The sequence below is a fragment of the Solea solea genome, chromosome 6 (assembly GCF_958295425.1).
Source record: "Solea solea chromosome 6, fSolSol10.1, whole genome shotgun sequence".
Taxonomy (NCBI): domain Eukaryota; kingdom Metazoa; phylum Chordata; class Actinopteri; order Pleuronectiformes; family Soleidae; genus Solea; species Solea solea.
Genome location: NC_081139.1, coordinates 28052463 through 28062399, shown reverse-complemented (window position 1 = coordinate 28062399; position 9937 = coordinate 28052463). Strand labels below are relative to the sequence as shown.

Genomic DNA, 9937 nt, shown 5'->3' with positions numbered 1-9937 from the left:
AATTCAAAACCAAATAAGAGTGTTGTTGTAGCTGAAATAGTCCTAATCAAATCTGAATTGAATTGAATCGATTCAGGAAATTGGTGGCGATACTCAGCCTGAGTCGAGCGGTGCTTTGAGAAGGAAAGTGTGTGTGTGTGTGTGTGTGTGCGTGTGCGACTGCAGTGCTGTGGGCTTTGGCTTCATTTGAGGGCACGAGTGTGAAAACATGTTCTGCTTCTTTCACGCTGTCACATCAACATAAACAGCAGCAGCTAAACAAACACATTAACAGTGTTAAGAAGACAGTGAAGCGGCAAAGTCAACACACGTTTGTGTCCATGCAAATGCCACAAAACCACCTCAGTGACAGACATTTACAATAACAACACATTTACATCTGCAGTCGACAGAAGTAGAAATGTAAATGTTCCTCAATGTATCGTCGACTTTATCTCATCATCAAATATTTAAAGTATTTATACAAAGTTCTTAAAGTTCTCAGAACAGTCCTGATTAAATTGCTGCTCTTCATCCTTGTATTGATTTAACATTTATATTATTTTGTATATTTTTTTTAACTGATTTATGTTTTTACTTTAATGCTTTAATTCATCTGTTCCATAATTGTAACACACACCATTTTTAAAGTTGTCCTGACACACTGCAGTTTTACATTTACATTGAAAACAAAGTCTTTATTTTAAAGTGAAGTGAGTTATTTCTTGCTTTGAATGTTATTTGTTGTTTGTTTTAAACTGAATCACATCCAGAAATATAAGAACTTGTATTTTTAAAACAAGTTAATTTGTACGCAACCTGTACGCAACCTGTACCCAACCTGTACATAACCTGTACTAACCTGAACGCAACCTGTACGTAACCTCCTGTACGTAACCTGTATGTAACCTGTCGCAACCTGTATGCAACCTATACGCAACCTGTACACAACCTCGTGTACACAACCTCCTGTACGTAACCTGTATGTTACCAGTACGCAACCTGTACGCAACCTGTACGTTACCTGTATGCAACCTCTACGTAACCTGTACGCAACCTGTACGTAACCTCCTGTACGCAACCTGTACCTAACCTGTACCTAACCTGTACACAACCTGTACCTAACCTGTACGCAGCCTGTACCTAACCTGTACGCAACCTGCACGTAACCTGTACGCAACCTGTACATAACCTGTACGTAACCTCCTTTACATAACCTGTACGCAACCTGTACATAACCTGTACGCAACCTGTATGTAACCTCCTGTACGCAACCTGTACGTAACCTGTACGTAACCTGTAAGTAACCTCCTGTACGCAACCTGTATGTAACCTGAAGTAAAAAAGTAAATGTTCAAACACAGGGCGGCGCAAACACGCCCATCCATGACACGGCAGCATTCTCGTCGGGAGGGTTTAAATTGCAGCACCTGCAGATGGAGAGTCAGTCTCCTCACAGAGACGACAGCAAGAGTCAGAGACAGAGACGACAAGAGAAGGAGAAAGGGAACCACCAAGGCGAGAATAAGCTCATCCTTTGACTCATCATGTGGACTGTTCTTGTCCTCTTGACAGGTAAGGAAATCAAGCTTTGACCTGTTGTGGTTATGAAGGTGTTTATGATATACATTGATGAAGATAATGATGAAGATGATGATATTTCTCTTAAATGGTTACAGCTGGATACAAAGCAGCGGCCTATGACAACAAACTCAATTCTGTGTTGGGGAAGTTCTGTGATGAAGGCAACGTCGTGTCAGGGATAGAAAGGTAACATAACACACATGTACACGCATGTACACACGTACACACTGTCATCTACTGTCGTCTGAGACTTTTCATATTAAAACTTGAGAAAGTGCTTCACAAGGCAGCAATAAAAGACATTAAAAGACAACTGTTATATATATAATATAATCTATTTTATCTTTCTTGATAAGAATCAGAAAAAAGGTGAGTTGATTAAATTATTACTAAAGTATTATATAAGTATCAGTAAAGGTGATGGATTGATTAGATTTTATTGTCAGGCAGTCAAGTCTAAAATTTGAGCAAAACAAGACGGGACAGTTGTGATTGACAGAAAATAAGCATGACAACATGTGGTTTACCTAGGATTAAGTTCCATATTTAATGTTAGGATTGACTGATGCACAAATGGAGTCTTGGGGGACACCGTAGTCATAGTCAGAGACGTTTCTCGTAACTTTCATTTGGGTTTTTAATTTACAGCGCCTACAATGACGACAACAAAGATCGCCAGTGGACGATCGGATGCAGGCCTCTTCTACCCGTTTCCTACTGCGTCTGGTCTGGGTTTTTCGATCTAAATCAGCAAGAACTCAAATACAACTGCCCTGCTGATCATGTCATTAACGGCATCTACAGCATTTATGACACTTCTACTCAAGACAGGAAGTAAGTCACAGCACGCCAGAGACTGAAGAAGAAACGTTTGCTTGACTTATTGTTGTTATTGTTGAAATTATTACATAATTACAAATGAATAATAATGATGAATATTTTCAATTTCTCAAGGTGGAATTTCCGGTGTTGCACTAACACAAAACTGATCTCCTTTGAATGTCGGGAAACATCAATGATGAACTTCTTCGGAGAGCACTTCAGCTGGACTGTGCCTGGAGAGAACATCCTGACTGGCGTCAGCACACATGGCAAGAACGCTGACGGGTAATGGACACGAGCTGCCAACAACAACCGCGCTTTGAAAATGAGAAAATGACTTTTTAAAATGATGTTTTTACTTTGATTGACAGAGATCATCGCTGGAGTTACAGCTACTGCAGAGCGGTGATCGTTGGTGATTCATTTCATTCTACTTTGTTCCCGTAACCTGCCGTAGATTTAAGTGATCTGACTCTGGAAGCTTTCCACTGGAATTAACGGGAAAAAAGTGGAAATATTCATATAGTTGTTCAATAATATATTGCATTATAATCTTTCGCTAAAACAATCAGATTTGATGCAAATACAGATGAATATCGACGTTATTCCTCAATCACAGGCACATAGCACACTACACTAAGCCTACATGCACAGTGCATTCCTCCATCACATGACATTATAGATTATAGATTACAGATTACCACCAAAAACATCTGCAACAAAAAAGCCTTAGAGCAAATCCCACGTCAGCAGAAGTCTCTGAGTTCTCACTGAAATGCTGGTGTTTTTCTGTCTCTCTGTTTAGATTCAGAGACGTCCACGTCAGAACTCTTTGCTGCAAACACAGCAGATTCTCTCACTGATGACGATGTTGTCACATCGACAAAGAATTCACTGTCCTGTGATGACTGTTTCTGGTCAAATGTAAACGGACTGGTCCAAGTTCCATACACAATAAGTGACACCTTTACCAGCAATGAAAAGACCGTCATTGAAAAAGCCATCAATGAATTCCAACTGAGCACATGTGTGCGCTTCGTCCCTCGCACAAGTCAGATCAACTACGTCAGCATTGTGAAGAAAACCGGATGTTGGTCAACGATTGGTCGAAAGGGAGGGATGCAGGAGTTATCTCTCGGGGTGGGCTGCATGTCAAAGGGCATCATTCAGCACGAGTTAATGCACGCGCTCGGCATCCAGCACGAGCAGAGTCGATCCGACCGAGACATCTACGTCAGGATCAACTTGGACAATGTCGACACTGCTTACCAAGATAACTTTCGGCGTCTGGACACGGTCAACCTCAACGTCCCGTACGACTACTCGTCCTTGATGCATTACGGACGCAAAGACTTCTCAAACAACGGACAGGACACCGTCACACCTTTGCTCGCCTCAGCATCCATCGGCCAGAGGATCGGTATGACAGAGAAGGACTTTCTGAAGATCAACAAGCTTTACAGCTGCAGTAAGTACAACACTTCTCCTGGTTTGTGTTCTCTGAGAACTTTGAGTGGAACTCTCACTGTGGGCTTCTTCTTCCAGAGAACTACCTCCATAAGAGCGGAGAGTGGGACAGTGAGGTGGGGCAGAGTTTCACTCGCCAGTGTCCCGAGGGCCAAGCTGTTTCCAGCATCACCAGGTGAGCTCCACGCTCGTTAGAAAAGAGCTGACGATGATTTTACAACTCTGCCATCTAGTGGTCACTTATTTAAGTTTGTTTCCACTGCAGCGCCTACGTCAAAGCTAAACAAGATCGACACTGGGGGGTCACGTGCAAGGCTTTCCAGAACACCAAGATATGCCGTTGGTCAGCTTATGTGAACGAGTACTCGAAGGCCTTTATGTTTGTATGTGGAGACAACGAATTGGTCGCTGGCGTCCACAGTGAATTCAGCAGTTTGGTGTATGACAGGAAGTGAGTGTCCTTTGTTTTTAGATCGGCTGCATTCATGTAGAAGAGTTCAGCTCATGTGTTTTTCATCCGACTGTTTGATTCAGTTACAAATGAACACAGTTTAAACCAGATTACATTCACAAGCACATCATGTAGAGTGGTTCTGAAAAACTCAAAAAAACAGGCCAGTTTCCCGTCTTTCTGCAAAAGCCCTTTTACACAGTTCAGTGCAGATGAAGATACATTAGAGTTTTACCTTAGATATGAAAGTAAAGTACCAATGACTGATGGTTCAGGTGACCAGAGCACGAAGACTTTACACTTCCTAATAACCCTCATATTGAAAACTTCTCCATAATCCAACACAAGCCGCTTTTTTGCATTCAAAGAAAAGAGAGCAGCAGGTGTTTGCACAGGTGAAGTCACGCCTCACTCTCGTCTCACAGGTGGAAGTTTTACTGCTGCAAAGCCTCTTTCAGCCTCTTCAACTGTAATTCGGACCCATTCGTCAACTACTACGGCGAGTACTTCAGCTGGAAGGTCGCCAGCGCCAGCTTCCTCAAAGCCGTGACGAGCATTTTTGATCCAAACACAGGGTAAGTTTTTGTCCGTCAGCGTTTCCTCTGAGAAAACTCAGAATAATCTGTTTGTTTGTTTTGACAGCGATCGTCGATGGAAGTTCTCGTACTGCCAGAGTAAAGTGGAATGAATCTGCCGTCTCTCAGTGATCCACATTTATCATGTAGAGTAAATAAATACTGTGTGTGTGTGTGTGGGAGGGGGGGGGGGTGCTTATATGACACATAACAAAGATAAATCTTACATTTCAAATTAATATGAACCCTTATTAAACTTCTGAAATGATCGATTTTGGAGTCTATTTTTTTTTTGTGTGAAATTTTCCCACGATTGAATCTGACTTTCTTCAAAAATGTAAAAAATCACATTGTAATTTATTATCAAAGTATTTATTCATAATTCTAAAACTCTGCTTTTATTTTGGTAGTAACAAAGAGAGTTAGAGTATGTGCATAATATGTAGCACCCCAGTGCCCCTACAATAGGTATGGAACTTTAAATAGACTTAACTTCTACTTGGGGTGCTCCCTGAGCTCTCTTAAAATGATCAAGTATAATTAACCTATATGGTTTGGTTAGGATTTGTAATATATGAATGAACTCTTTTTACCCTAAACTCTTACTGTTCACCTGATCACCACCATGGCATGTAAAATGAAATCACAGAATCATTCCTTTTTATAAAAATAGAAATGTATTTACGCTATAACACATAAAACAAATATTACAGTATTAATAAAATAAAGCGCTTCACCCAGTAAAGTGAATGAAATATCAATAAAACACATTCAATGAAATAGGTTACCAATTGTACCTTTACACCTCTCTTAAGGGAAAACTAAAATGTATCACATTTCTAGCAGTGTTCAAACGATAAACAGATTGTGATCAAAGAAATCAGATATTAATTGAACAATTCAAATGTCATATGCCAGTATTTCCTATTACTAAACTCGTTGCAGGCCTGTTCGTTGCCTGTGTGCGTTGTGACCAAAAACTGAACGGCCGCTTCGCTCGTGAGCAAAGTAAAATGGCGCACCGTTTACCTGCTGAATTGTAAGACCATAAGGAGGAGATGAAGGGACGACGCTCCGTCTGCGAATGCCTGCGTGGAGTCACACACCTTGGCTCGTACAGATGTTAATCCTCTCGGTCAATCCGCTTTGTCCAAACGAACAGCAGACTCGCCTCTGTTCCAGCAACTCAGCACAGTCTGTGTGCGTGAAGAACGATGAAACGCCGCCTCGCCCGTGAACTCTGTGCTAACTTAGCAGGAAGAGCTACTCACGCTGGGGAAGTCTCTTTACCGTCCAAACCACACAGCACCGATAATGTAGTTATCTGTCCGACAACTTTACCAGTCCAAATCCTGTCTCATAGCCTGGACAAAGATTAAAACTATGTCATGGAAATAAAGATTGAGCCCGGACTAGCCGTCCGCGCTATCCTTCTCCTCCGTCTCCTTCGTTCGCTCTCGCTCTCTCTCGCTCTCTCCCGCGCGTGCGTCTTCCGTTCCGGTTCAGAGGTCACATTTTTAAAACAGTTTACAAAAAATATATTATTGAAACAAAAATAATACAGGCCATTGGAAAAATAAAGTACATATTGGCATTATGCATTTAAACGTTTTTAACATTGCTTCATAACAGTTTCTTAAATTCTTAAACATAAACAAAAATAAAAGACACATATAGCCCAGGGCTACACTCTCCCCCACTTAAACGGTTCTCATGACCCCATGAGACCTAACTCAGACATGAACTATGAAGTTTTCACCCAATCTTTATGACTACACCCCTGTGAACTATAGCCCAGGGCTACAATATATATTATAATATAAATAACAACGTAAAGTACAGATACGTGACAACACTGCTACTACTTCATGTTCCCGTGATCATCTCCTCCTCTTCCTCCTCCTCGTTCTCCTCTTCCTCCTCCTCCTGCACTGGCTGAAAAGAAATTTCCCCTCAAGTCATGAATGTCGTACGTGTGTGTGTGTGTGTGTGTGTGTGTGTTTGTGACCTGATTAGAACACTCCACTTTACTCTTCATCAAGTCTGACACCATGTGAAACGCACACTTTTAAAGACAGTGGTGACACGTTTGTGTGTTACTCTTAACTTTTCATGAAGTCGTGCATTTTCTGTTTAAAACATGATTTCATTTTTTGAATCAAATTAGTTGCATGTTAAATTTGACACGATGAATGTTTGTGAGTTAACGTGTGAATATGTGTGTGTGCGTCATTTATATTTATACACATAAATCTCTCCATGTTTTCATATTTGCTCCAAAGCTGCTTAAGAAATGTAATAATTTACGATAAATACAGTGGCACAGGAATTTCCTTTGGCTGTGACCTAATTATACAATTACACACACACACACACACACACTTTGATTATTAGTCACAGTAAAATGACAGAACTCTTCTTAATAGAACCACGACACCACTTCTGGTAAATCTAATTTCTAATTCATGATGTTTACAAGTGACAGTGCTGTCAAGTATGAGGAAGCAAACACGCGTTTAAAGACCGCGCTGGAAACGACACAGTGTCGCTGCTTCCTCGTGTCCAGAGTATAAAATGCAGCACCTGCAGACAGAGAGTCAGTCTCCTGCCAGAGCAAGAAGAAGAAGAAGAAACAACGAGCTCATCATGTTTAGCATCATCGTGGTTCGTCTCGTCCTCCTGACAGGTAAGAGAGTCGACCTTTGACCTGTCCTGTATAAAGTACCTTAAAGTGACACTTAGTAAAAGTGTGTGAGCAGAAAATGTCTTAAAGTTTATGACATTTACTTCAGCATCAAAAGTCATTTCTCATCTAAAATCTACTGAAGTTTTAGAAAGTGAGGAGTTAGGATTGAGCCATGGTGGCTCAGTGGTATGGCCAGTTGTCTTTCAAACTGGAAGGTTGTGGGTTCAATTCCTGACTCTGCTCATTTATGTGTCCTTAAGCAAAGACACTTAAGGCCATGAAGATGTTTTAGTGTTGGTTACAGCTGGATACAAAGCAGAGACCTATGACAACCAACCCAACGGCCTTTTGTTCAAGACATGTCCAGAAGATCAGCTGGTGTCTATGATTAAAAGGTGACAACTTTAGCTGCTTATAGCTATGAACCATGTTAGATTTAATCTGTAATCTGGATTATCATTCTGAAGCTAGAATGTCTGATCCTGCACACACACTTGGCACACATTTACAAAAGTGGAAATTCAAATAAATAATCCAAAAATGTGATTTATGTAAAATCGTGAATGATTTGTCGTCGCCGTCGTCGTAAAATATCTCACACATGATTGTATCAAGTATCATCTGTATACACAATAGAAGTGCATGTGTAACCATAATAGAAACGGTCCCAGAACTGAGCCTTGGGGGACGCCATAGTCAAGTGTAGAAGACGAAGAGAATTGTCTGGTCTCTTATGATCCTTATATTCAAGTCTTTGGCTTTACATCACAGCGCCTACGATGACGGCCGAGGAAGGGAGAGGTGGTCCTCCGCGAGGACGACCGCTGCTTCGATGTTGGGGAGGCGGTGGCACTGGACCCAATTGGCTGTGGAAGATGGTAACCCCGCGATGAACTGCTCCAGCGCCACCTGACCCACGACGTCCTCCGCAGAGTGGGACCCCGGCTGGAGCCAGCGCCTCGCTGTGTCCAGGAGCTGCTGCGCGTACGCAAAGGGGCGGCCAGCTTTTTCAAAAGAGAGCCCCCTGAACCGCCGCCGGTGTCCCTCCGGCGTCCCTCCGGCGTCCTGCCTAGCTGGTCCAAGATGGCTCTCTTCAGCTGTGTTGTGACGAGAAGCCGCCGGCAGGCTGTGCGCGGCCGGCTGCGCCGCCCCAGTAAGCAGGGGAAGCACTCGGACCGCCCTCTCCTCCTCGGGCCAGCCACACGCCTCCGCCGTGCCCTCGAAGATGTCGAGGAACCGGATCATCCTCTGCGGTCATACGTTGTAGGGCAACAGGCGGAGGCCAATCCCGACTGGGCTCCGGATGGGCGCCCTGGGCGACGGGCGCTGAAGCAGCTCCCGCAGGAGAGCACGGTCATCCCGCTGGGCCGCCACGATGTCCGCAAGGACCCGGGACTGCTGCTGCTGAAGTGTGGTGGTGCTCTCCTGCATCGCAGCAAGGTGCTGAAGTGCCAGCGACAGCGGCGTTTGTCCTTGTTCATGGTGTCCCTGTTCAGGTGCCAGATGTGGGCTTCCCCACTCACAGCTCATCCAGAGGAAGGAAAAAAGTCGGCGTGGTGGTGGAAAATAATCTTTTATTTGCGTCCAACAGAAAAAGTCCACCAAACATACAGAAATAAAATGCCTTCGCCGTCGCCGTCGCTCTCTCTCTCTCTCTCCTCGCTCCTGCTTCCACCTTCCGGACCCAGCCTACTGCAAGAGACCAGAACCAAGTTACAAGTGTGCTTATATAGCTGACTGATTACCTGATTCTGTCCAGCTGTCTGATCACTGGCTGAGCCACTCCTCCCTCTCCTCCAGCAGTCGCCGCTTTAACCATACCCCACTGCCACAGACACATATGGCGCATTTCCACCGGCTCTACTCGCCTCGCCACAGCACGGTTTAAGTAGCGTTTCCACTAGCACAGTAACCTGGTACCAGGTACTATTTTTAGTTCCTGCTCCGGTGAGGTTGTGATGATTGTTCAGACTGCCGGCCACTGACTGGCCAGAGTGTCGTCACAGGAAGTCACACACACAAATCAAGCCCAACTGTAGATCAGTTAAAACAACTCAACAATCCTAAACACGTGTGTGTGTGCTTGCAGTGATGACTCCGCCCACGTTAAGTAGGTACTCGGTTTTGTAGTGTAGATGCGACCTAATCGTGCCGTGCCGAGGTGAGTAGAGCCAGTGGTCAGCACTGAGTGTGTCGTTAGTACCCCCCTGTGGTACGGACTGTTTCAGTGCCTCATACAACCACTCTTGAAATAAATGTTGACTTTTTCCTTTAATATAAAGAAAAAAACTAACTGTAATGCCTGATGTGAAGTTGAGACAGTGATTTTGACTTTCTTTGTTGATTTGGTTCAGATTCTGAGACTCCGTCACC

The 9937-nt window shown here is 43.5% G+C and overlaps 2 protein-coding genes and 1 long non-coding RNA gene across 3 annotated transcripts; all 3 read left to right on the top strand.

Moving 5' to 3' along the window:
* Positions 1-1415: 1415 nt before the first annotated feature.
* Positions 1416-2300, top strand: LOC131461137 (uncharacterized). Its single transcript, XR_009240446.1, has 3 exons — positions 1416-1554; positions 1659-1749; positions 2212-2300. It is a non-coding gene; the product is annotated as an uncharacterized LOC131461137 (long non-coding RNA).
* Positions 2301-2314: 14 nt separating this feature from the next.
* On the top strand, positions 2315-4226 carry LOC131460607 (hatching enzyme 1.2-like; the record flags this gene model as incomplete). The annotated part of the gene is made up of 6 exons (XM_058631229.1): positions 2315-2397; positions 2518-2670; positions 2757-2800; positions 3191-3853; positions 3931-4027; positions 4118-4226. Coding segments are annotated over exons 2-6 (1005 nt in total), but the record flags the coding sequence as incomplete, so codon positions are not given.
* Positions 4221-5053, top strand: LOC131461136 (hemagglutinin/amebocyte aggregation factor-like). Its single transcript, XM_058632162.1, has 3 exons — positions 4221-4303; positions 4729-4878; positions 4946-5053. The coding sequence occupies exons 1-3, from the start codon at positions 4230-4232 to the stop codon at positions 4989-4991; spliced, it is 270 nt and encodes an 89-aa protein (XP_058488145.1). The 5' UTR covers positions 4221-4229; the 3' UTR covers positions 4992-5053.
* The last annotated feature ends 4884 nt before the right edge of the window (positions 5054-9937 follow it).